The 26103-nt window shown below is 35.8% G+C and overlaps 3 protein-coding genes across 6 annotated transcripts; all 3 read right to left on the minus strand.

The window, feature by feature from the left end:
* Positions 1-237: 237 nt before the first annotated feature.
* On the minus strand, positions 238-3287 carry LOC137809937 (ubiquitin carboxyl-terminal hydrolase 3). Its single transcript, XM_068610998.2, has 9 exons — positions 3134-3287; positions 2790-2921; positions 2669-2707; positions 2364-2469; positions 2220-2278; positions 2030-2104; positions 1453-1501; positions 1240-1316; positions 238-641 (listed from the first exon to the last, which is right to left on the minus strand). The coding sequence occupies exons 1-9, from the start codon at positions 3191-3193 to the stop codon at positions 552-554; spliced, it is 687 nt and encodes a 228-aa protein (XP_068467099.2). The 5' UTR covers positions 3194-3287; the 3' UTR covers positions 238-551.
* Positions 3288-3906: 619 nt separating this feature from the next.
* On the minus strand, positions 3907-12262 carry LOC137809936 (ATP-dependent caseinolytic protease/crotonase family protein). 2 transcript variants are annotated; one of them, XM_090297980.1, is made up of 6 exons: positions 12124-12262; positions 6037-6073; positions 5717-5940; positions 5515-5551; positions 5178-5389; positions 3907-4652 (listed from the first exon to the last, which is right to left on the minus strand). In XM_090297980.1, the coding sequence occupies exons 3-6, from the start codon at positions 5723-5725 to the stop codon at positions 4017-4019; spliced, it is 894 nt and encodes a 297-aa protein (XP_090154106.1). In that variant the 5' UTR covers positions 5726-5940; positions 6037-6073; positions 12124-12262; the 3' UTR covers positions 3907-4016. The 2 variants fall into 2 exon arrangements, with proteins under 2 accessions (XP_090154106.1, XP_090154105.1); XM_090297979.1 differs by lacking the exon at positions 12124-12262 and adding an exon at positions 6141-7631.
* A 4914-nt stretch (positions 12263-17176) lies between these two features.
* Positions 17177-25895, minus strand: LOC137809935 (polycomb group protein VERNALIZATION 2). 3 transcript variants are annotated; one of them, XM_068610996.2, is made up of 15 exons: positions 25501-25895; positions 25184-25335; positions 24680-24735; positions 23802-23866; positions 23489-23541; positions 22917-22970; positions 22775-22834; positions 22085-22131; positions 21863-21984; positions 20962-21244; positions 19570-19618; positions 18451-18534; positions 18055-18134; positions 17805-17894; positions 17177-17505 (listed from the first exon to the last, which is right to left on the minus strand). In XM_068610996.2, exons 2-15 carry the CDS (start codon positions 25307-25309, stop codon positions 17385-17387), a joined length of 1290 nt encoding a protein of 429 aa, XP_068467097.1. In that variant the 5' UTR covers positions 25310-25335; positions 25501-25895; the 3' UTR covers positions 17177-17384. The 3 variants fall into 3 exon arrangements, with proteins under 3 accessions (XP_068467097.1, XP_068467096.1, XP_090154104.1); XM_068610995.2 differs by having other exon boundaries at positions 23778-23866; positions 25501-25710; XM_090297978.1 differs by lacking the exon at positions 22085-22131 and having other exon boundaries at positions 25501-25645.
* Positions 25896-26103: the final 208 nt, after the last annotated feature.

Below are 26103 nucleotides of genomic sequence, written 5' to 3' on the forward strand. Positions count from 1 at the left end.
ACGCACAGAGCAATCTCAGCACATAAATTTCCAGCACTCCCAGAGCCTAACCTAAACTGATAAAAAGATTAATTTAATGTTCACCGAACATCTTAATTCAATGTGATGTAATTATGTAAAAAGATTTATTTTTTACTCGTTCACAATGTTTCTTTACTAAACAGATTTAAACTTTAAAAAATCAATTTTCAACTTAATGTTGTCTAATTTAAACGCATATTTACTTGGCAGAACAAATGTTAAAAACATGCACTTCTATTATGTCATACAGATTCACAGAAGAATGAGTTGAACTGGCAGCAATTTTGTTCTATAGACTACCATGACATCCCTACAACCAGGTAGTGGCTGCGATCTTTACAGATGCAATCCAGAAATGAGTATTGCTTAATGCGAAGTTTTCAACAACGCTTCAAATCATGGATTGCCTTTTAATTTTTTATTTACATTGTTTCATTGTGAAAAAAAACTCGCTTCCTATTGATCTGTAGTGTAAAGTAAAATCTAAACATAATAACCCCAACAAGCCTAAATCAATAGCCTTAAAATATCTACCCGGATTTCTTGTACAAGGCCATGACATTGAAGTTGAGGGACTCCGGATTTTTCTGGATCATGCTCTGTATTACCTTAGCTGCATCCTGTCGTAATTTGAATATATTAGTAATTTTAAAATTGTAAATCGGGTAACACACTTTGTAATAAAGGAAGATATATATATAATATGAAGGTCAGCAAACCCAGCAAATCAACGTGATGAAATGATTAAGATACACAGGGTTGAAAAAACCATCATCAAAGACTAAATACAATCCCACCAAATTTGACAGGAAAAATGCACTCGCCTGAAGCAAAAGTCTTATAGCAGGTGCACAATGCATGCAAAATGGGGACTGAGAATGGTAGCACCCTCTGGTGGAATGGAATGGGAAGACAATTTTCATTGCTTAGATGATTAAAGCAGGGTCACTAGCGTCATTTACCAAATAGATTCAAAAGCATCCTCTATGAAACGGATCATTTACCAAATAGATTTAAAAGCATCCTCTATGAAACAGATGCTAAAATCTGGAAGTTCGGCTTATAAATATTGCCCAAGCTGCTTTACTATATAAATCTGGTCATTTGACAACAAGATAAAGACACACTTTCTCTGTTTGCATTTACAAAACAAACAGATTATTTCCAGTACACAAGCAGAAAGATGAGATGGCCTTAAAATGCAAAGATATTATTTACCCTCAACAAAGTACTTCGAGAAGATGGACCATGAGATATTGGCCACGATTTTCTTCCATCAAGCTCATAAAGCTCATCTGCATGAATTTTTACAGCATCATGAAAAAAATCAATCCCTGATCAAATGCAAAAAAAAAATGCAGGGGAAAGGAGAATGGAAAGAAAAAAGAAACACAACTGTGATATACACAATCAATGGTATAGAAAATTTACCATCAACACAGGCAAAGCATATGAAATGTGCAACTGCGTTGTCTGATGCCTGCATTACAAATATTTGAAACGGAAAAATCAGTGGTAAAGTGAGAAGCTGAATAAAATATTTCCTGGCAAATAGAGTCAAATTAAATATATTAATTCCTTCTTCCACCCTATTTTCCCAGTAAATCCTCGTGAGCATGCAAGTCATACAACTTCAAGGTACATAAATTGGAGAAGGAAGTAGGGTTTGACTCAAACATGTTGACATATACTAACAAATTAGTATTCCAGTGAAGTTGAGAGGCCATCAGTATGCTTTACTTTTGCAAACATTTATCATTTTTCAAAAACAAATACACGCTTACATAATAACAAGAATAATGACAAGATTTAAGATAAATGTTATCTAAAGCCACTAAGTATGCTTCATGTATGACACCCAAAGATTAAAGATGCTAACAAGAACAAAACTAATCCAAATAGATATGATTAAATTTACAATATATGATAACTGAACCATGGAACTATACCAGTTCCACAAATATATCACATAATTCCCAATACAGTGTTGCTTCGATCAATAAATTACCTCTGTATCACCAGCATATGCTGCCACTGAATGAGCCACTTCCATTTCTCTGTCATCCTCCAGAAATTTGGCACGCTGATATAAATTACAAAATGTAAAATGGGTATTTCTTTTAAGCTGATCAACAGTGTCTAAACTTGCATGTGCGAACATACTAAGAGGGAAAAAAGGTAAGGTGAGGAGGAATAACCTGCTGTGGATCCATGCTTGCAGTAGATTTAAAGAAGTTATCAAAGAAAGACCCCTCAACTGGCAAAAGCAATACTAACTGGTAAATAATGATCCAGTATATCAAAAATCTCAACAGAGCGAGAATTAACCGGTGACAACTCACCGAGCTTGACTTCAGAAGTCAAGTTGCCAAGAGCGTGAAGCAGTCCAATTGTCCCACAAGCATTACCAACGGTTTGCTTCATAAAGTACACTCTACTGCTATATTCCTGCACCGGAACACCACAGCAGGCAGTTCACTAACTAATGTTCAATGACATTATGCTATATGCTAACCAAAATAAAACTTCACTAGGCTACTGTTCACTGAGTAATGAGACCGAAAAACACATGTTGTCAAACAAAACAGGCAATTCAGAGAAAAGGGAAAAATGCAGAAAAGATTATAACAGTGTGAAATCCACTAACCTTTTTTTCATTTTCTTGCTGCAACCTTTCTTCCTCACTCTAATAATTTGACAAAATCGGTAGAATATAAGTGACAGACATGGAAAATGACGAGTTGAAATAGAAGAAAAAGGACAAAAACCTGGGTGGTTAGGGGATAAAGAAAAAGCACGGCGAGAACGGGGTTTGGAACCATTTGCAGAAGCTCTTCATCTAAGCCATAAACATCACAGCATTCTGCCTCGTCCTCTCCAAGCCCAAGCCCCCAAAGGAACTGCAAATCACCTAAATCATTATACGCTTAACTATGAATGTCATTAATTCGAAGAAGAATGAGAAGACAAAAGTATTCAATTCTAAAATCCTGAAAAAGATTCTTGATTAAAATTAAAAGTTGTTACTATTCCAATCGCATTAAACGAAAAAAAAAAAAAAAAAACAATAGCACAAATAATAAAACGCAATGGGAGGATCCATGGAGAGAACCTGATTCATGACATCAGGGTTTGCTTCGAGCGGAAGCCACCTTTTAGCAGAACAAGCCATTGCTTTCGCTTCTTCTTCCTGCTCCACCTGCACTACCTTCACAACACTGCCTTTCTTTTATAGTTTTTAGTGGGCCCAGAAGGCCCACAGCTTTCTCAAAATAAGATTTTAGCCCATTTCGTTTTATATATAGATTAGCTAATTAAATAAATTGATCAAGGGTAGCATGCACCTCCATAATTTTTAAAATTAACCAAGTGGTTTCCAAATTAATTTTCATGAAAAGTTTCCAAAATAAACTTTTGAAATTTTCAGGATTTCAAAAAGAAAAAATTTCGTAATAAATTTTTCAGAATATATTAAATACATTTTGAAATGAATTTTTCAAAATAAAATTTTCAAAACATATATGATTCCTTCTGGAAAGAGTTTTATACTAATAAGAGCAAATCACATTTGCATCTCTTGAGGCTGTATTAAAAATATTCACAATTTTTCTAGCTTTAAAATTTAAAGGACGCTGATTTTCCTATTTATGTAATAAACTAACACTCATTTCCTTTATATTTTTAATAAAATAATATTTCTATTTTTATTTTAAAACATCACAATTAAAACATAAATAAAAAATTGCAAAAAATAATTAATATATACATAATATCCAAAAAAAATATCATCACTCTACTATAAATTCTATTATAAAAATATTAAATTTATACTATTGAGAAAATATTATTCTGATATTAAAAGAAATAAATAGTTAAAGAAATATGTGATTAAACTTATTATCTTACTATTATAATTGAAGATGGTTTAATTCAATAGTAAAGTATGATAACAGAATGAAAATCATTCATAACACAATCAAATGTTCTCTCAGGTCTCAAAATCTACGAACCCAACGCTCGAGCCTAAGTTGTTTCATAACAGGCCCAACATCAGGTTTACGTTTCTGTGGGCATTGCCATTTCCCTGTTATCCCCATGTCATTATACTGTTGAACATTTGTTGATTCTGTTAATGCCTTTCTCTTTGTAACACCACATTGCAATGGAATCGATACTGTACTTGTTGACCGCTCTAATAATATTTTTTCAGGTTTCTTCCACGAAGGTTCATCATTAGCCCTATTGCAAATCTTCTTCCTTGTTGTCACAAAGCCATCATTTTCTTTATTGCTTGTACAGGATGCACTTCTTGTTGAGAAGATTTTAGTAGCACTTGCACTCAAGTCAAGCTTGTAATCATGTTGGATATCAGTTTTTGTTTTTGTTATTTGGGTATCCTTCTTATGTAGCAGCTTTGGAGGACTCGTTGCACTTCTATCAGTATCCAGTGGCATTAGATGTTCCTCTCGATCGTAACCGGGACTTCTGTGATTCAGGTCCAATGTCCCCTTGTGCTTGGTTGGAGCAAGATTATGTTGCAGTGTTTCATCTTGCATGCATAGCTGCAAAATCTTTGTCGGATAAGTGTCAACTGTAGTTGAATTTTTCTTCACTTCAGCACTGTGATCACCCTATGATTTCAACCGCAAAGAAAACCAGTGAGGATTGGTGACTTGGAGGATAATACAGTTCACATTCATGTATTTAGAGCCATATATTAACCAAACTTCATTTCACTACCAAAAAAAAATATCCATGTTCTTACAGTTGTCGTTAAAATTCTTCTAATTTATATAGACTTCATCCAACAAAAATGGAATGAGTCACATGTATACTAATGGTTCAATTTTCATTGCACAGTCCAATTCCATAGGCACAAGGTAAACAGCTACGTATTAGAATATGTTTTCTTGAAGTGCTTAAACTGTCACTAAATAAACAATATCTATTCATTAAGTAGTGAAACACTCTAAGTGCAATTCAGAACAAATGCTTATTGGCATACTTTCATTCAGTCTCACATATCAGAAACCACAACCATATGCAATTTCTTCAAGTAAACATGTGATATATAAGGGTAATTAAAAAAATGAAAGGTTTTAATAGAATAAAAAAGGAGTGCTGGGCACCCGTATTAAGGCTGCTTTTGCTTTTACCTTTGTGTTTTTATCAAAGGAGTTATTGTGCTCAACACATCCTTTCGGGTGGCCATTTGCAGACCTGCTTCCATCTGCTTTCACGACTACAAAATCCAACGTCTTCCCGCGCTGATTTTCTTCAGAAACTTCGTCTCTTAAAAGACTACATGTATCAGACTCAGGTGACTCGTAAACATAGCTGGAGAACCAGTTTCTGATGTCTGGAGGCTCTGAATCAGAAAATAGAAAACGGCACACACACAAAGCTGAAATAATTGAATATGCACGACTGCAAACCAAATCATAGCTACATTCTACAAAAGAAATCCTACAAGAAGCAGGGCAAAGAACAAACCAGAAAGGAGTGAACATGAACTGAATGGTCCAAGATTCTGTAAGAAACAAAAAAAAAACAGATGTAAAATTCTAAAATCTCCATCTCTTAGCTTAACATCTGAAAGTCTAACTTCAAAAGCCCTAAATGAAAACCATAAATACGAATAACCTGGATTTCTTTCTGCCATCAATTAAAAAATAAAAAAGAGTAGAAGGTTCACCTTGTTCATGCACTGGTCTTCGTTATGAAGATCTTCTTCTTCTTTAACTACCTTGTCCCCATCAGCCCGTAGACCTCGAATTCTAACCTTTGCTTCTACTTCTTTTGCACCGGCTCCCTGAGATTCGTTTTCCGAGAAAGCAGAATCTTCAACACTGAAATTCGAATCCGGATCGGGAGATTGATACTCATAGCTAGAGAACCAATTCCCAACATCAGGGGGCTCTGACATGCATACCCAGAAAACCCAGAAATCAGAAGGAGATACCCTTTTAACATTAACAGGTAATTGATAAGTTTTGAGAAGTAATTGATACGAACCAGAAGGGAATGAAAGCGAGAACCGTGAACTGGGAAGCTGAAAAGAAGAAAGAAAATGAAGAAACGGTTTGAGATAGGGGAAAGAAGGAAAATTTGGTTGATACCTTGGAATTGAGACCTTCAAAGCTTGGAATCGAATCCATCAAAATGCGTCCATGAAGCTACGATCATACACGACAAGAAAGTATAGCAAGCAATGCCAATTTTTCGTTCCAAAATTTTTACGGTATTTGTTAAATTTTTAAGTTTTGGCGCCACTCAGCGCCATTTTTTTTCAGACTATTATGCTGAATCTCTTTATTCTATTCATCTTCTTCCCTGTTCTAAAAATAGTATATGTTTTCGAATCTTTAATTACGGAAATATTAATGAAGAGTCTCTTGATAATTTTTTATGTAAAATGCGTTATTTGAATAATATTTTTTATTGATAGCATAGTTTTTTTAGTTAAAAATAGTGCTAACAACTAAATCGATGAATGATGGAATATAGAGAAAAAAAAAAAGTTTTCTCACACCTGAGTACCGACTAATTTAATTAAGAAACTTTTGTGTTTATTTCAAAGTAAAAGGTTGATTTTAAAATTTAATAACAACTTCCAAACTTCTGCTTTTACCCAATTATTTATAAAAAAAAATTAAATTCACCATCAACTCCTTTAACAATATTTTTATTATTCTATATGAAATTTAGAAGTGTTAAAATGGATTTAAATTTGTAAGTCTGATTCAGGTTCAAGTTAGATTAGGGTAAAAAAATTATATTTTTTTAATCGTGAATCAAAGAAAAATCGACTCATTTAATCTATTAAGAATAATTCTCCATTATTCTTTTTATTATAATTTTTTATTATGGTTTTACTTTAACTTTTTCTTTAAGACTATCATTTTGATTCATTTGTTTAAATGATATATACGTCGTGACTTGATTTCTTATAAGCACATTAAGTTGTAGTATAAATAGGTCAACCCCATAAAACCGGCTCATGAGATTGAGGTTTGCATTCACTTATATACAATGAAATGTCCTCATCTCTAGTCGATGTGGGATTTCCAACACACCCTCACGCCGAGGCTACCAACTTATGCGTGGAGATATATGTTATAGGTGGTCCCATAATGACCTAAGTGACCTGATAAACCCAACAAATACTAGGATAGGCTCGAAATGACTCTGATACCATATAAGAAAATGATAAAAAAATGGTAAGAAGAATATATGTTTCTTATTCTCTTATTGGTATATTACATCACTTCATGTATAGAAAATATATGATGAGAGTTTCTCTCCCAAATTACAATCTAATTAGGTAGGATATTAATCATGAGATTTTATCATTATTAAATTAATTGCATATAATTGGTACAATATCGTACAATATTGCATACAATAATTACATATAATTTGATAATTATTATTTCTTTAATAAAAAAATAAAGTGGATAATGGGTTAATAAAAAACCTTATTGATATGGGTTAATAAAAAAAAACTTGATTGCATCAGTAGATAACTACCCAATATAATATTTTTGGACCACTTCTTTTATGTTTTGGACCCGACTCATCCTATTGGCTTGATTCTCCCTGCACCCGATTGTGGATAGGAAAAGATTAAATTGTCCTTAATGAATTTGACATTAAGTTAAGTGAGAGATGTGCACTCAATGCAATGCACCCAACCCGCAGCCGAAGTGAGAGATTTGCACCCAAGTCTTCCTCTACGTTTTCGCAGTGAACCCACACCGTCAACCACCTTCGTCCCGTTTGATTTCGTCAACAAAGCAGTAGTCGTCACGGCCAAGGACTTCGAACTTTTCCTCTGAAGGAGCCTGATACGGGACTCACAAGCACAAGGCCCATTAGAAGGACATCTAGGCCCATTTGGTTAAAGGATTATATCTAGAAGGATCTCTTTTGTCTTTTGTAGGGATTGGATCCCCTTTTCTGTTAGAATTTTCTGTTATAGCTTTTCAGTATTTTCAACACAGTTGTTTATGAGGACAAATAGTTTTTCAAAGGGTATTATATACCCCACTACACTAGTAAAGTAAGCATGTTGTTGGTTATGTTATTTTTATCCTATAAAAGTTGTTTTTATTCTGATATATCTCTATCCCAACACTTATTTTTCTAGTTTTCTTTGTGTTCTTCCCCTTCCATGCTCCATCGTCGTATCAATTTGGTGCTTTCATTGAGCCTACCTCCATGGCTCCCAAATCAATCAAAGATTTAGAGGAAACCCTGCAAACCATTTTAGACAAACTAGCCCATCTCCAAACCCAAATCCAGCAAAACCATGACCATCATGAAACACGTTATAATGCCTTAAACCACACCATAGAATCTCGTCAAAAAGATTGGGAATCCAAACAAGAGGTTGTCAATCACACCCTCCATACCATCTTAACGTCTATACCCCACCGTTACCTTCCCCCAAAGAAACAACCAGTTCTACTACTACCTTCTCTATTCCACACATAACCCCTGTCTCACCCCCACCCCTAACTTCACAAACTACATCCTCCATCTTTGCCACAATAACGTCTGTTGTTCCCCCATCCATTACGCCACATACCACGCTTCCTACCCTACCCCGCCCCCCAAAAATCCAATTATCTTTCTTTGATGGATCTGATTCGCTAGATTGGCTTTTCCAGGCTAACCAGTTTTTCCAATTTTACAATATCACTTAGGAATCTCGCTTACACATGGTCGCTTTCTATATGCGTGGAGATGCTCTTAGTTGGTTTAAATGGATGTACCAAAATCATCAATTAAGTGACTGGCTATCTTTCAGTCGTGCCTTAGAGCTCCGGTTCGGTCCCTCAACCTATGCCAACCATCAAGCCGAGTTGTTCAAACTCCACCAAAATAGCACAATCACTGAGTACCAAAAATCTTTTGAAAGATTGTGCAATCGAGTCTTGGGCCTCACACCTGAGATGATCCTCAATTGTTTTATTTCAGGTTTGATCCCAGAAATCAGAAGAGAGCTTGTTGTTCAACCTACCTCAATCATCTAAGCCATGGGCCTTGCGAAGCTCTTGGAATCTAAAATCCATGATTCAAGGAAATATTACCGTAACCCCATCCTTCCACTACCATTGATGTGATTCCAATAGCCACATAGAACAAGATTCTTGACACTTTGAGGAATCACCTTGAGCTGGAAAATGTAGAGGCACTTTCTTAGAAGTTGGATCATAGTTCTAAGATCAAGAACTCACCAAAACAAGTACCAAATCCCAAACTCATTTGGATGAACCAAATATTGTCAAATTGAATCAACAAAGGAGAAGGAAAAGAACAAACCGAACAGAATTGAACTTCAAAACAAAAGAACCGAACAGAATTTAAAAACTAAACAGAAAATAGGTGCTGGAAAATTAAAGGAACCGAAACAAAAACAACTCAAAACTCAAGGCAATAAGAACAAATTGAAGAAGAAGAAAGGAAGGAGAAGAGAATGCTCATGAAGATGGAGGAATGGTTGGATGATCACGCCACTAGAAGAATGGATGCTCCTAGATGAGTGTGGAAGCCGCCACTTGAGGAAACCATGGTCCTTCAAGATAAGACTAGAGAAGAAGCTCAAAGCTCTCCAAATGCTCACTCCAATTTTGAGTATAGTTTCTTTAGATAAAATTCAAATCTGAATTTTACAAAGGAAGCACCTCTATTTATAGCCTAAGGTGCTGAAAAATAGGTGGGAAATTTCAAATAAACTCATTTGAAATTCCCACCAAAAACAAGTCACATGGGAGGTGTGACCTTTTTCTACTATGACACCTCCCAAAAACTATACCTACACCACTCTCCTAAGTCACATGGACAATGTGACTTTATTTTACATTTTCACACACCTTTATTTAATAACCACACCTCCTAAAACTATACAAGAGTATTTCAAAGCTTGGCCTTGCCCCTCATGGGATGGACTTGGGCTCTTTGGGCTTTGGCCTTCTTGGGCTTGGGCTTGGGCCTCATCTTTATTTTATGTCTTCTTTTAATTTTGAGAAGACTAGAAGGAAGAACTTCAAATGTGAGGGTGGATGTCCTCTTCCTCCATTAATAAAAGCCTCCTTTATTTGATTCTCATCAACCATCCCCCCATCTTTTACCACCACCACGTCCCCCTTTCCAACCCAAATAGAAACCACTACACCCACCTCTCTACCCATAAAAAAATTATCATCCACCCAGTTACAAGAACGAAGAGCAGCCGATTTATGCTACAACTGTGATGAAAAAAATTTCCCTGGTCACAAGTGTATCACAAAACGTTTCTTATTGCTACTTACTGAAGAACCTACACTAGAAGCACACCCAGACACCTTCCCTGCCTTCGATACTATCTCTGACTCTGAGGACCCTAATCCAGTCAACCTATCTCTCCAGGCCTTGTCTGGAACCCCTTCGGCCCACACCTTCAAACTTCAGGGATTTATTCATCATACACCCGTTACCATTTTAATAGACACCGGGAGTTCACACAATATCCTCCAACCTCGCCTAGCCCATCACCTCAACCTTTGCACCCTTCCTATTAAACCTTTTTCCATCATGGTTGGAAACGGCGAGAAAATTCATTGCACACATCTCAACCCAACAGTTCCTGTTTCTATACATAATCATTATTTTTCCATCTACCTCATTCCAATTGAAGGCGCGGATGTAGTCCTAGGAATGGACTGGTTACGTTGTCTTGGACCCTTACAAGCAGATTTCTCTACACTACAACTGTCTTTCCATCACCAAGGCACCATCATAACCCTAGTTGGAACCAACAAACTCTTAGACACACACGCTTCTGTCACCAATATTTGTCACCTCCTACATACCAAAGCCATAACATCACTTCATTTGCTCACTTTCCAACCGGATCCCTTACCAGGCTCCAACCCTTCCCCACAAAATATACACCCCAAGATTCAAAACATCCTCCACACATACCATTCAGTTTTCTCACCTCCTCACGGTTTACCTCCCCACTGCCCCTACAACAATCACATTCCCTTGATCCCAAACTTTACCCCCATAAATATCAAACCCTACCGCTACCCCCACACCCACAAACACACTATGACTTCTCTCATTCAAGAAATGTTGTATGAGGGCATCATCCGCCCAAGTACCAGCCATTTCTCCTCCACAGTCATACTCATAAAAAAAAAGATTTCTCATTCCTACGATTGAGGAACTCTTAGATGAATTAATTGAGGCACTAGTGTTCACTAAGCTTGACCTACAAGCTGGCTATCACCAAATACGTGTACACCCCACAGACTGCCACAAGACAGCTTTTTGGACCTTTGATGGTCATTATGAGTTTTTAGTTATGCCATTTGGCTTATCTAATGCTCCATCTACCTTTCAAGCTGCAATGAATGACCTCCTCCAACCATACCTAAGGCGTTTTCTACTAGTTTTCTTTGATGACATCTTAATCTACAGTACATCCATGACATACCACATTCAACCTCTCACCATTATTCTCCAATTACTTCAGACTCATTAGTTTTTTGTTAAGGAATCAAAATGCAATTTTGCAGCCCCTACAGTTGCCTATTTGGGCCATATCATTCAACAGGGAACGGTTTCCCCAGATCCAGAAAAGATTCAAGCTATTCTACAGTGGTCCGAGCCCAAATCATTCACTATGCTGCGTGCATTTTTGGCCATTACGGGGTTTTACCGGAAATTCATCTGCGGTTATGCCACTCTTGCCTATCCACTCACGAATTTACTCAAATTGAAAGTTTTTACATGGAATCAAAATGCCAACACAACCTTTACACAGTTCAAAAATATCCTAACTACACCCCCCTTCTTGCACCTCCCTGACTTCATCCTCCCTTTTATAGTGGAAACGGACGCTTCCAATTCCGCCATCGGAGCCGTTTTATCTCAAGCTAGGCACCCTATTGCCTTCTTCAGTAAGAAGCTTTGTCTAAAGAAACAAAACAATCCAGTTTATGTTAAAGAGATGCTAGCAATTACTGAATCTGTTAAGAAATGGAGACACTATCTTATTGGAAATCACTTTCAAATTATCACAAACCAACAAAGTTTAAGGGGATTACTTACCAGTGCTTGTCATACACCGGAACAACAAAAATGGGCTTCACGACTTATTGGGTACAATTTTGATATCCTCTATCGACCCGGACGTCACAACCAAGCTGCAAATTTTCTTTCCAGGCCACCATCCTCAGTTTTTTTAGCCATCTCCTCCCCAGTACCATAGATTATCACAAAATTAAAGAAATACTATCAGACAGCAACTGGACAGCAAGAAAAAAACAAACGGATAGGTATTCCCAACTTAGATTTCAATTTTCACAAGGACTTACTGTACCATGGTCAGAGACTTTACATTCCATCAACAACCAATCTCCGCCCATCCATTCTTCACGAGTTTCATGCAACCCCATTCGCAGGGCATCCCGGTCTCAAAGCCACTCCAACTCGTTTAACTGCCTCTTTCTATTGGCCAGGTATGTACATGGACACAAAAACGTTCATCGGAGAGTGTCTTCCCTGTCAACAGAATAAACCCATCAACACAAAGCCCCTAGGATTATTACAACCCATACCCCCTCCAACTAGAATTTGGGATGAACTAACAACTGATTTTATCACTCACTTACCATCATCGTTCGACCATACATTTATTTGGGTGGTTTGTGATCGACTTTCAAAATCAGCTCATTTCATAGCCCTCCCCACGTCCTTCACCGCCTCTCAACTAGCCAATCGTTTTTCTATGGAGATTTGCAAGTTACATGGTATTCCGAAATCCATAATATCAGACCGAGACCCGCTCTTTCTCAATAACTTTTGGAAGGAGCTATTTCACCTACAAGGAACAAAATTGAAATACAGTACATCTTATCATCCTCAAACCGACGGTCAGACCGAGGTTATCAAAAGAAGTTTAGAAATATACCTCCGCTGTTTCACCAGTGACAATCTGCGAAGTTGGTACAAATACTTGCACCTAGCCGAGTTTTGGTACAATTCTTCTTATCATTCGGCCATAAAAACAACCCCGTTCCAAGCACTCTATGGAAGACCACCACCATCCATCCCGGATTATATATCGAGCACCACATCGGAACCCAATCTGGACACCACCCTTCAAGAGCGAACGCAAATTCTGCACCAGTTGAAGACCAATTTCGCCTTGTCGCAACAACGCATGGCCAAAACAGAAAACGTCGGACGACGTCATCACGTGTTTACCGACGGCGATTGAGTACTGCTCCGTCGACAGGCTTACCGCCAAACATCCCTCACTGGTTTCCCTCACCACTAGCTTACCCGAAAATTTTATGGCCCATACTCGATTACAAAACTCTCTCCCACTGGATTCCAAGATTCACCCAGTATTTCACATTTCTCTCTTCAAACCTTATCATGGACCAAAACCCCCTCTACCCCACCACCCTCACAGCCCGGAAAGAAGCCCATCCCTTTCTCACTCGTCCAACACAAACCACAAAATAACTCTAAGTGAAACTTCACTTCCACCCATAAACTCACCTAACAGTGCATTGAACTCACCTACACCAGCCACGTGTCCTCCATCAATGACCCTCATTAAACCCCTTCACCAACCACCCACCTCTGCTTCACGTGCCCATTTACTTCCGCACCTACCTTCACCTACCCATTTACTTCCACAAGTAAATGCACCTAACCATCTACCCACACCATTAGCGCACGTCACTTCATCTCCATCAATGACCCATACTGTGGCACGTCACCAACTCCCTGCAACAACTTCGCGTGACTCTGTGTCGCATTCAATACAAGTAGCTGGCACACACCAAATTCCAACGTTACAAAGTCAATCTCATTCCAAACCTTGCCCTTTGGGTTTCCCATGCCAATCTACAACCCACTCTCAATCCCCTTTGCCAACACCACACCCCAACGTGGCCCAAAAGCCCGCATCACACCCAACACACTTTCCCAATTTATTCCCACCCTCTCACATCCACCCCCAAACCACAAAAATTACCGTGGTCCACCAACCACCCCCCACATCAAATAGCCCAACACTTTTTCCCCAAAAAAAACCCATCAAAAATCCAGCGGGGCCCAATCTTACCCCCCCCCCCCAAACACCAACACCCACTATCAATAACCACACCACCAATTTTTACCTCCCACACCCCTAGTTCCTATACCACCGTATCCTCCATCACAACTTCTCCGCCAAGTTCATCCATCCAAAACCTTGAGGACAAGGTTGCTCTGCAGGGGTTGACTATTGATACGTGATTCACAAGCACAAGGCCCATTAGAAGGACATCTAGGCCCATTTGGTTAAAGGATTATATCTAGAAGGATCTCTTTTGTCTTTTGTAGGGATTGGATCCCCTTTTCTGTTAGAATTTTCTGTTATAGCTTTTCAGTATTTTCAACACAGTTGTTTATGAGGACAAATAGTTTTTCAAAGGGTATTATATACCCCACTAGACTAGTAGAGTAGGAATGTTGATGGTTATGTTATTTTTATCCTAGAAAAGTTGTTTTTATTCTGATATATCTCTATCCCAACACTTATTTTTCTACTTTTCTTTATGTTATTCCCCTTCCCCGCTCCATCATCGTATCAGAACCCTTGAATTGAGAGGAACCCAAGAGCGAACGTAAGAGAAGGAACCAGACAAGGTAAGTGGCTTCCGGATATTTTATTTGAAATTGTAGTTTGTGTCTTCTGGATAAATTTATGTTGAATTATAATTTGTGGCTTCCGGATATTTTTGTGCGGAAGTCATATTTGACTTGTGGATATTTTTATCTGGTATTTGTTATTGTTCTGTGAATGGTTTCGTCCGAAAGTTTTGCGAATTAATTCCTTATATTAATATCCGTACTTGTATTAGGTAGTTATGACTTTTGGATTTTTCCATCCATAAGTAGCTCTATGACTTCTAGATTTTTTTATCCATAGGCACCAATATTGGGTTCTGGATAAATCCATTCATAAGCACCAATATGGATTCCGGATAATTCCATCCATAAACACAATAATGTGTTTTGGGTATTGTCATCCGTAGGCATGTTTATAGCTTAGTTGGATTTTAAAAACTTCGTTGGATGCAGGAAGCAATTGATTGGGTGGAGGAAGTAATTGCCATCCCATTTTTAGAAGCTCTGCATTTTGTACCTCTATAAAGTTCAATTTATATCCTATAAATTTCAATCGCACCCTAGTGTTTGTGAAATGACTAAACTACCCCATTTTATATTTATACTTAACATACCTTCTCCTTTATTCTTCCCCACCAATTATTCTTCATTGTCCGTTTGTGACACTTTTTTACGGCAAGTGTACCAAGTCAAAAGTAACAATTTGTCCATAAGAACGAATATTGAACAATTATTTAAAATTCTAACAGTAACATTTCCTAAGTATAAGACTATGTACAATAATTAGGTTTGATTGGGTATTGACAATAGTTTGCATGCAAATTAAATAAAAATAAAGTAAAGAATTGTTGATTCAATTGTGAAAATTGGGATTGAGGTGCATCATTCTTACTCTTTTGTATTTTTGAAAAGCATAGTAATATTCTATTCTTTGATTAGTGTTGATGTCTATATAAAAGTCATTTATATTAATTCCTCACATATTTATAAAAACTCCTTAACATTACGATTAGATGTTGATAGCAATTAACATTTCAAATCAAAGCTGGAGCGAGATCCTCTGGAAGGCTTCTGGCTTAGACGAATTTGAGCGAGTGTTGGAGGATTCTAACTTTCCATTTTTATCTTGTATATTCTCCTTTGTGTAAAACCATAAGCATCCATTTATCAACTCATCATACATCACACAAAATTGCCTATTTAACCTGAAAATACCTATTTCTTTAAATTTTAAGTACATTGTTTTTTTAAATAAGTGCTAATTACATATAATTTTAACACTCTTACCAATTATGCAATACTAGCTTGCATCTTCATTTATATATCTTTTTCATTGTTTTGATATGAATATCTTCTAAGAATGATGAATGATATTGCAAAAACATGAAGAATTATAAAATTTTTAAAAGAGATAAAAATTATGACAATTAATCTAAGTGATGTTAGATCAACATTCAGTTTCTAGAGAGGTTGAACCAATACTACTAGTAGGAATCCATAAATTTGTCTAAAATTATAGAACTTTAATATATCCATAATTATGGCCAAAAAGTAGGTGATAACATAAAATAGTATAGAAATTAATGAATAAATTAGCATTAACTAGTATAAAATATGCATTACGCAAAAATCTAAAGGAACACAATCATATTAGAAGCTTTTGAAACATGAGTACCTAATTAAAAATTATGGAGTTCATTTCAAAACAAGGTTATCAAGTTATAGGAGAGACATCTCTCTAAGCAACGTTGACCAAAAAGATAAAAAAAAAAAAAACAAAATTTGAGGATTGTAACTTGACTTACAATAAAAACAATTTACTGTAAAATTCAATACATAAAACAAGTAAGCATAACAAAACACTCCAAAATAACAGCAAGAATAGAAAATGTAGAACCTAATAGAGTAAAGATAAAGAAACAAAGACAAAGACCGCATTGGAGACATTGATGCGAGAGGCAAAGATGACGAGATGCGATGGTCATGAAGGCACCGATGGCAGACTACAAGAATGATGATGGTGAGACGCCCTGTCAGGAGCTGTCTGGTTCTGTTTTAATTTGCAAATGGAACCCCAGAAGAAAAGGATCCATGTTATCAGTTGGGTATTTTATCAAACAAATGGGTCATTTTAACTTGGATCGTAACTGCTCAATCGGATTGAAGCAGAACACAATCCTCCGATTTCATAATCTCCAAATCTGTCGTGCACGTCACCTCGTTGTTACTCCTTCGCCCCCAGGATCGCACGAAGCGATTTTAACAACATCGTGTAACATTATACTTTCTATTATCTTGATATTTTTAAATTGCTAAAATTGATGAGAATGTGATTTACAAATTTCCGGCACGGGTGTCTTCTCTTGACAAAGAAAAAATTAAATATCCAGCTAAAATTTAAATATGATGTATTAGAACTTTGGTACTTTATACATTTTTATTATTATATTAAAAATTATATTTCTGGGACAAGATACGATTCAGAAGTGTAATTTTATAGAGAATAAACTAAATTCCAATATCAATAAACTGGGAATATTGATACAATGTACAGACCAATATTAGTTAAAAAAATCATAATAAATAATGCAAGGACGAAAATGGGAACCTGCAGTCAAGCAAAATACAAGGCAGGGAAGACTGTATATTCTTGTAGTTGAGTCAGAGTTTCCTTTCGTTCTTTACTATTTGCTAGTACCCAATCCATCGTTTCTGTAACTATCTAATATTATGCTACAGTTGTTCATTGTGCAGGCATCAAGAAGACCATGATTCCAAAGTTTAATCATGAATAACCTCCAACACCTGCATCAAAGGATATTTTCTAAAAACAGAACTAAACAATAAACAGATAAGTTGAAGTTTGAAGCAAAAGTTTACAAACTAAACTACTACGACTGGTTGATCTGATGTCACTAAGAAAGATAAAATATGTCTTGTGTTTTTTTATACAATTAAATTAAGTGATGAATTCAGTCAAAAACTCGTCACTTCCATGCTATGAAGGACATTAATGACAGGTAATTCGTTAATCATTCGGCGTTATTGCTTTTAGTAGGAAAACTAAATGAAATTAGAGAAATATCAATGGAGGATAGAAGTACCAGAATAAAGTTGAAGATGTGATTAGCTCTTTTCCATGAAGCTTGGAAAATGCCTCACAGGCCCACGGAACATGACCATCCGCCAGCACCCTGCCACAGTAAAAACATGAGTAACCAACAAGAATCATACACACAATACAGAATGTTGATTTTTTTTATCGTGCAAAAACCTAACAAGCAAACTGGTGTTACTAATGAGGGGGAAAAAAAACTAAAGAAAGATTAATATATGGCTGCCATCATTAAACACCTTTGCTTTCTCATGAAGGAGTTCCAGAGATGCATGAGCTGTTTTTCATCTTTGGAAACATCCACAAAATCATCAAGCATCTGCAACATTACAATTGAACAATAAATTATCGTGATTAATATCAGTTTGTTGCACTGTAAATATTCAATAGTAAATACACAAGATTTAGAGGAGCAGCTAGAGTAGGGAGGCCCAAACTGAACAAGGAATTTTCTAGAACATGAAAAGAGCATTAAGTCAGTCAAATTTGACATGGCAACGAAGCAATACACTAAATTTAATCATGTTCCTGTTCTAACAAAAGGCCCAGAAATAACAAATTCAAAGGTATCATTTGGACACAGACAAAAGTGGACAAATTGAGAGACAAAAAAAATTGAAAGGCCTCAAGCTTACCCTTCTATCTTCAAGATCTGCAATGTCGTCATCAACTTCATCTTCACTATCACGGTCTGACAACACTTGTTCTAGTGCCATAGGCTTCATTTAACACACACAAAAGTTAGACAGTGCTTAGAAAAATCAAATATGATATGCATTAAAAGAGAAAGTCCACTAACAGAAGTAAAGTCAATTTCCTTTATTATAGAATAATGCTACATTTTATTAAGCTGGATGAAGGGCTCAAATACAGAGTTGCCATCAAGTTCAATCTGTTGTTCAAGTTTATACATCAGTGTCAAACCAACCCAATCAGTTTGGGTTGAGGTCACCCTTGAAATCAATCGAGCTCAAACCAACCCAGTCATTTTAGGTTGACATAGTTAAATTATTCCAACACATTCAAACGTGATCATGTTCCGGTTGGGTAACGCATTTAAATTTGAAATCCTAGCTGGTGAACTCAGCCCATTGACTAATTGATGAGGCATTCAAATTGTGGCTAGAACCACCTTCAATAAGCATTAGTATAGGAAATCCCTCAAACAAATCTTCGCAGTTTTAAAATGAATTAATTCATGAACATAAAATTTTATTGTATATTAAATATTTAAGTATCTTCATGATCTTTTAAGAGTACTTTCCATATTTTATGACTTATTTCTCAATAATACATGAGGGCAGATGGCTATATATTTAGGATACATCAAAACATATCAATTTCCGATTATTTACTAGCATGTTTTCCTTTCCTCCTTCCCTACCTAAAAATCTCTACAATTTCAACAGAAGATTCTATCAGTGTCTCTAGAATATGAGAAAATGAGCTCTCATAATTAGGAGATAAGACAATAGACTATTAATAAACATCGACACCCATGTACTCTGGTTTATTTAAAATCAAATTTCCAACAGCAAGCAATAAATAAAATGAGGATTAGCAGACTAGTACTAAATTTATGCATGAAAGAGAAAGCTGTTTAAAATAAAAACCAAAGGTTTCTACAATTAAAAAATCACATAAGCCTGTGATTCACTTCAAGCAATTAAGTTATACATAAAAAATCCATGCATCAAACAGATTATGCAGCACATGCAAATAATAAATTTGAGAGATCTAAGATAACTAATCACCTGGACTCTGTGTGAGTGAAAGAACAGTCTCTTCTGCAGAAGCATTCGGCTGGATAAACAATTTTGAATTAAAAAACAGAATCTAAATGCTCAAATCGGGACATTCATGACAAATATAGGGAAGAAAGGTCATGAGTATAACACTCCTCTCAAATTAATCAAATAGCATGCGATGCAAAGTTAAAAAAAAATTATTTAGAAACCCTAAACAGTAATGATGTGTCTGAATACACTAACAAATTTGAATCATGGGTAACAGAAACACAATACAGATATTTTATAACTCAAATATCCACGCAAGTAGTATTATTTTAAATCAATTACGAATTGTTCTTAGAGCTTTAAAAAATACAACTAGAGGTTTAAAAAATTACCACTCTTACCATAAACTATACTTATGACCATGGTTGTCAAACTCGCAAGTCTACGTAGACTCGTGAGAGCTTCGTAAACTCGACTCGTAGATTCGACTCGTAAACTCGTAAGAGTTAATAATAATAATAGTTAATAACTCCATTAATTTCAAAATCTCAAATAAAGTAGTTCATACAAATATACTTGCTCCTCCAAATTCAATTTCTGCCCCAAAAAAAAAATTGCAACAACTTTTGCCAATTAAAAAAGAGACATAATTCTGCAGCTCAATTAAATAAAAACAAAATCCATTTTGGAGCCCATCTTGTATTCTGCAGCCCAATAAAAAAACATAACCCTAATCCCCTAAATCACACTACATAACCATGAAACCCTAATTTCACACTACCCATCTCTAACATTTTATGATGAACGACCCTGTCGACCTGAAACCCAGGACCACTGCAACCACCTCACGAACCGCCACGACCTAACTGCCACCACCGCCCGACCACTCCACTCGATCGCCACAACCGCCGCACTCCACAGAAGAAGATGCACCACCTCCGCGCACTCCACAAAAGACGCAAAGTGAAACCAAAACGAAAACAAAATGCGAAACCCTAAGAGTAGTTTACTTCATTTAATTTTACCCATTCAGAACGACACCGTTTTGGGTTAAAAAAAAAACAGTTGCACTCGCCAACTCAAACCAGACTCACGATTTCACTCCGATTTCACCGAGTTTACTCCGAGTCTACCAAGTTTACTCAAAAAGCGAGTCTACTACCGAGTTAACTCGGTAAGGGCATGTGGACACGTAAACTCGGACGAGTCAACGAGTTGACTCGCGAGTTTGATAACCATGCTTATGACACCAGACTTGACATAGAAACGTTTATTTATCGTGATAGCAACTAAAAAACAATTGAAATAACTTAAAACAATAATAATGAAATAAAAAATAGTTATGCCTTCATTTACAACTGAAACTTGTATTCTTAAAATTAAAAAATGAGAAAGGTTTTATTTACATACTTTCTTGAGTCTGTTCGATCCACGCTTAGTTTCTTTGATTTAGCAGGCAGAGCAGGATCACTTTTACATATTGATTTACTACATTCAGGGTCTCCAGAAGATTGAGGCATGGCAATCGAAACACCTGAAATGTTGAAACTGGATTCAACATGCTCCAGGTCGTCCATGGTGCTGGGATGATCAGGACCAAATTTCCCTCCGTCACTTCTTCCAATAGGCAGTATATTCTCATTACGAGATGTTCTAGACATATTCTCCCCTTTGCAGCATAGGATATCTACAACTTTAGAATACATGAACCAAAGAATCTTATACATAAGTAACAAATATTTCCTCCATATACTGCAGCAAAAATAATCCATCAAACTGCAATTTTTAATTTTGAAAGGGAAATTCAAGGAGTTTTTCATGACCCAAAGCACTTTGTGCTTCAAAATTAAATAATATAAGGCAACAACTTAGTCATGCCTTCCAAGAGTATTTGTGTCCATGTGAGCTGAACAATGAGAACATAGCAAAAGTACAGAAACAAACAAAAGGACGAGGAGTCATCCCAACAGCAACAGTGAAACACACTTTAAATCCCCAAAACTTTTTGTTCAAAACAGAAAGTGGCAATTTTCCTCTAACACATTTATTTTCTTTGGTAAAATTCCACCAACAGTGCACAACAGTCCTCTCTGTTTTACAGTTTAGGACCAATATTTATTGCATCTTCCAATTTTCTTTTCTTTTTACAATTTTTCACAGAAAAAAGAAGTTTCTCTTCTAGCACGTTCTAAGGAAAAATCTCCATTTTAGTGGTTTTTGCGTGCTGTACACAAATAAAAAAAATCATAGCATATATATCAAAATATTTTTCTAATTATAGTCACAGCAGGCATCAAAGTACAATTCCTACCATTGTCTTTTTGCATAAATCCATTCTGTATGTCTTCTGGTGAATCCAACTCCATGAATTTTACATTGCTTCGCTTTTCATTTTGAACAGAGTCCTTCCTTCTACGTTTTTGAGGCCTTGAACTGTACAATTTTTTGTTATTGAATAATTTTAATTTCGTAATCTTGCTCACAATTATATGAATTGGTTAGTGACTGCTTTAAATAAATATCCAAAACCAACCAGAAGAAGAAGGTTTGCAATTGTGGAATTATTCCATCAGCAACATTCTGCATGCAGATACATTAATGTAAAGAAACTAAATAATACATTTCAAATGAAAAAAATTCAATCAAATATTCTAGCAAAAAACAATTATCTCTAAATCTTATTAAAATGATAACACGCAAGAAAATGTTCTGTTGAATAAGATCAGGCAAATCAGATTATTGCTAGCCTGCTAGGTCACCGAGCAACTGCCACCATTTGCAAAGGGAAAAAAGTATAACATAAGATGTAGATCCTTAATTAATGTCAGATTATTAGTTACAAAAGATACATGTTACTCAAATACGAGACCAATTTTACATCCACCATTAGTACAAAAGATAACCAAGATAAACTCAACAGCTGCAATCAAGCTAAGGAATCCAACAGCACTTTTCTTGGCTATCATCACAGAGACAACATTCAATAGGATAATCATTTTATGAATCCATCAGAAAGTGAAGGCCTCAGTCAAGTTTACTCTATTTGAGACAAACAACTCTATCATTGGGCTAGATCTAAAAGAGCATTTTTTTGTTGTTGTTGCTAATAGCACCAAATGAGACGCTTTTGATAATTGGAACAACAAAATATCTAGTGAACAATTTACAATCACTAAGAAAAATAAACCATTTACGACAAATCAAATTTAAACAAGGTTCTGACCTCGGATCTCAATATATCAATTTTTACTGAGACGTTCACTGCTTGGTAATCTTCAGTAACCTACAAAATTATAAAAAGAACAAATTCAAAGCCATTCAGAAGGATCAGTATGTTAAAGCTAACTTTAGTTACAACTGCTAACCCAGAACTCAAAGTTGAATAGATCATGTGATGAACATAGATGAAGTCGCAAACCCTGCACATATAAACTGAGATTGATAAAATTGCCAAGGAGAATACTATAAATAAATACTGAGCAATAACTATGAAACTGGGAAATTATATTAGCTATGAATATGCAAAACTTTTTGAAAAGTTCATTTAATTTTATTGTAAAATTTTGAACACAATAATATATGGCCAAAAGAAGTGTGGAAAAAAAGCATCATTAAGTTGCCATGGCAGATTTTAACTTAAATTGGAAAAATGTTATCCAGAAAAAAATAGCACATTTAGACATGCAAAAAATATTAAAGACCCCAAGTATATCCAACCAATATGTACATATTAATTTTTTTACCACCTCAAAACAATATTACATTTAACATTCAAAGAATAGAATCATTACATCAAATAACTTCAATATATTTTTCAAGAATGATGGTCTTCACAGTTTTCACCAAACTTCTAAAACAGAGAAGAGGGACAATAATTCTCCTAATTATTAAATTATAAATGGAAAGAACACAATGTAGTACAACTCACAGTTCGTACCTTAAAGCTTCCACACTGCATCAAGCAAAACGGGCAAGAAAAGTCTTCAGTCACTGTATTCAAAAAGAGATTGGAAATGCCTCAGTGATGTTAAAATTCTTTTTTAAGTAAAATATATCAAAGATGCAGAATTGTCAAAAATCTTATTCTTCCAAATTGTAGCTAGATGCAATTCTGCAGTCAAAAGCTTTTAGCCATAAAAAAATTATGACAAGTTGACAACTAGTTTGATTGCTCTTCTCAAAACAATACAAGGATAGGACAGCAAGAGTAAGATGCAATGTTGAACCTTGTGTTGTATAATATGCTGTACCTTCTGTCTTTTGAAGCATGTTGTAGCGGTCCCTATAATTGAAAATAACAATTCCTGCTCTCAACCTATAAAACAGAAAGCACATATAGTATTTTCAATTGCACCCAACACAGCAAAACTAAGAGATAAAGCATAATTTATATGAAGTCCTTATTACATTAATTGTTATTCAGGAAGATTTGTACAACTAACCAGTTGTTAAATGTAAATTTTAATAAAGATACAACTGTATATTGCTAAAATTAAACTAGACACCAATCCACCAGCCGAAACAATGAAAACAAAGCCTGTACCTTTAAAAATTTAAATCCCTACACTGTTGAAGTTGACTTGCACAGAAAAGAAAAAAATATAATACAATTAAAAGATTAACTTGTGTCAGCAATAGAGTAATAACCATTTGCTAGTGAAGCCAAAGGCAACAAAAGCAGGGCCAGTGGTAGGAGCCAGCCTCTTCCAGGTCAAGGTGCTGACCCTTTAGGGAAGTGCTTACCCTTAGAGTTGCACATTCTCTTTTAGTTCAGGCACTGCATGCCTTTAGTGCAGGCTAATAATTGTAAATTTTCCCTAAAAAATCAAGCTTTGCTAATAGTCAAAATGTATAGGGAAGCTTTAACCATTCACAATTACCAAAAAAATACACATGACTATCTCATTAGACTCTTTGAAGACGTGACAAGTCACTACACTGCCATCATAGAGTTTAAGTCACTTGATAGTAGTAACTAAAAACTATTAACAGAGGAAAAGTATAGGGACCAAACTAAAAAATTAGTTTAGGCACTAAAAGAAAAAATTTGAAAAGGTTTAGGAACCGAAAAGATATTAAACCCTTGATAAAATTATACATATATACAGTGATAGGAAGGAATAATTACCTCCTTTTCTGCCTTGCTGTTATTTTATACCGCAAACATCTGCTAAGAAAGGAAGGCTGCAAGAGAAATCAATTATGAAGTAGAACCAATCAAACTTTGAAAAAAAAAATTCTGAAAACAAATGTTGGAATCTAAGTTAATTCAATAACAACTTTCAAATACGGAGGAGGTATGTCCAACAACAAATATAAGACTCTTTTATGTGCTGAAGTATCATACAAATTGTACATCGGTTTCTCCTAAGGATATTCAATTGGATTCCGAGCAAAACCAGCTCATAACATTGTTAAAAAACTTTTAACCGTAGCTTGAAAAATGCAGTTTCCAACGAGCCAAACATAAAAAAAGAAAACATAGGCACACACGCATGCACAAGCTAGTAAACGACTTTGGCCTTGATGGAACATTCTAATAATGAAAAATCGAAGTGCAACTTAAAAATTGGCAAAATCAAAACACAGGACAAATTCAATACAGCGAAGACAAATGCCTTAATTGTTTTACATTTTGAAGACCGCGGCGGTAGAGAATATTGTACAATTCAACAGGCTTGCAATAAACCAGAAGACTCTCGTCAGCCGCAATTTCTTCTTCACCGGAATGGTGCACCAGAGAATTCTGTCGGCACATGTTGACCGTCCTTATCGAGCTTCAACCTGAACAAGAGGAGATCCACTTTATGCATACATTAGTGATACACAGACACCGTTGTAATCTCAAACGCTTAAATCAAACGAACCAATACACCAAAACCAGTAACAAAGGTTATCACTGCTATAGTTCAACAGTGAAATAAAGAGAGAGAGAGAGAAAGAGATTACGAGAACAAGAGACGGAAACAGAATGCCAAGGAGAACTTCAGCGGCGGCGATGATGAGATCTGGCGGAGGAGATGGGAGGAGCTTATCACGGTCCACGGCGCAAGGTGATAATAGGGCTAGACTTCTTTCTAAAACAGGAACGAATGGCCCATCGAATTCCTAGCCCAACTTCTTTTATACAATCCAAAAAAACCATTCATGAAACGGTCTGATTAAGCCCAAAACGACAAAAGTTGTATTTATTTCAAAAGGATAAGAAGCTTATTATTTTGAGGTTCAACACTTTCATACTCTGTGCCTGCTTCGATTCAAGCGGAAAAACACTGTTCTTGATGCAATCTTAAAATCTAAGCACTTTTGCTGCCTCTCATCCACATAACACATACAATTTTCACTTCTTATTTCCTTTCAACAATTATCTTCATTTATGATCATACTTAAAATTTTAGAAAAATTATTAATGATGATGCTTTTCTCTATATATACAAAAATAATAATGAGGTTAGAATCCAATACTTTATACATTCTCACTGTTAGATTGACTATAATAATAGAATGATTGTGTTCTTTATTACAAGCAGGTCAAATTGTCTTTAATTTCAA

The sequence above is a fragment of the Phaseolus vulgaris genome, chromosome 2 (assembly GCF_051622355.1).
Source record: "Phaseolus vulgaris cultivar YP4 chromosome 2, ASM5162235v1, whole genome shotgun sequence".
Classification (NCBI taxonomy): domain Eukaryota; kingdom Viridiplantae; phylum Streptophyta; class Magnoliopsida; order Fabales; family Fabaceae; genus Phaseolus; species Phaseolus vulgaris.

What these genes read in the sequence shown, in the direction of transcription:
- LOC137809936 (XM_090297979.1), bottom strand. Translation starts at nt 6,179, where the DNA reads ATGGATTCGATTCCAAGCTTTGAAGGTCTCAATTCCAAG. An exon ending in TTGAAGGTCTCAATTCCAAG is followed by an intron (nt 6,074 to 6,140) that starts GTATCAACCAAA and finishes TCTTCTTTTCAG; the next exon opens with CTTCCCAGTTCACGGTTCTC. An exon ending in CCTTTGATAAAAACACAAAG is followed by an intron (nt 4,653 to 5,177) that starts GTAAAAGCAAAA and finishes TTGAAATCATAG; the next exon opens with GGTGATCACAGTGCTGAAGT.
- LOC137809935 (XM_068610995.2), bottom strand. Translation starts at nt 25,309, where the DNA reads ATGTGCCGACAGAATTCTCTGGTGCACCATTCCGGTGAAGAAGAAATT. An exon ending in TGCAGTGTGGAAGCTTTAAG is followed by an intron (nt 22,971 to 23,488) that starts GTACGAACTGTG and finishes TTATATGTGCAG; the next exon opens with GGTTTGCGACTTCATCTATG. An exon ending in TCCTTCATGAGAAAGCAAAG is followed by an intron (nt 17,895 to 18,054) that starts GTGTTTAATGAT and finishes TTACTGTGGCAG; the next exon opens with GGTGCTGGCGGATGGTCATG.
- LOC137809937 (XM_068610998.2), bottom strand. Translation starts at nt 3,193, where the DNA reads ATGGCTTGTTCTGCTAAAAGGTGGCTTCCGCTCGAAGCAAACCCTGAT. An exon ending in TTTATCCCCTAACCACCCAG is followed by an intron (nt 2,708 to 2,789) that starts GTTTTTGTCCTT and finishes TCAAATTATTAG; the next exon opens with AGTGAGGAAGAAAGGTTGCA. An exon ending in ATGCTTTGCCTGTGTTGATG is followed by an intron (nt 1,317 to 1,452) that starts GTAAATTTTCTA and finishes AAATTCATGCAG; the next exon opens with ATGAGCTTTATGAGCTTGAT.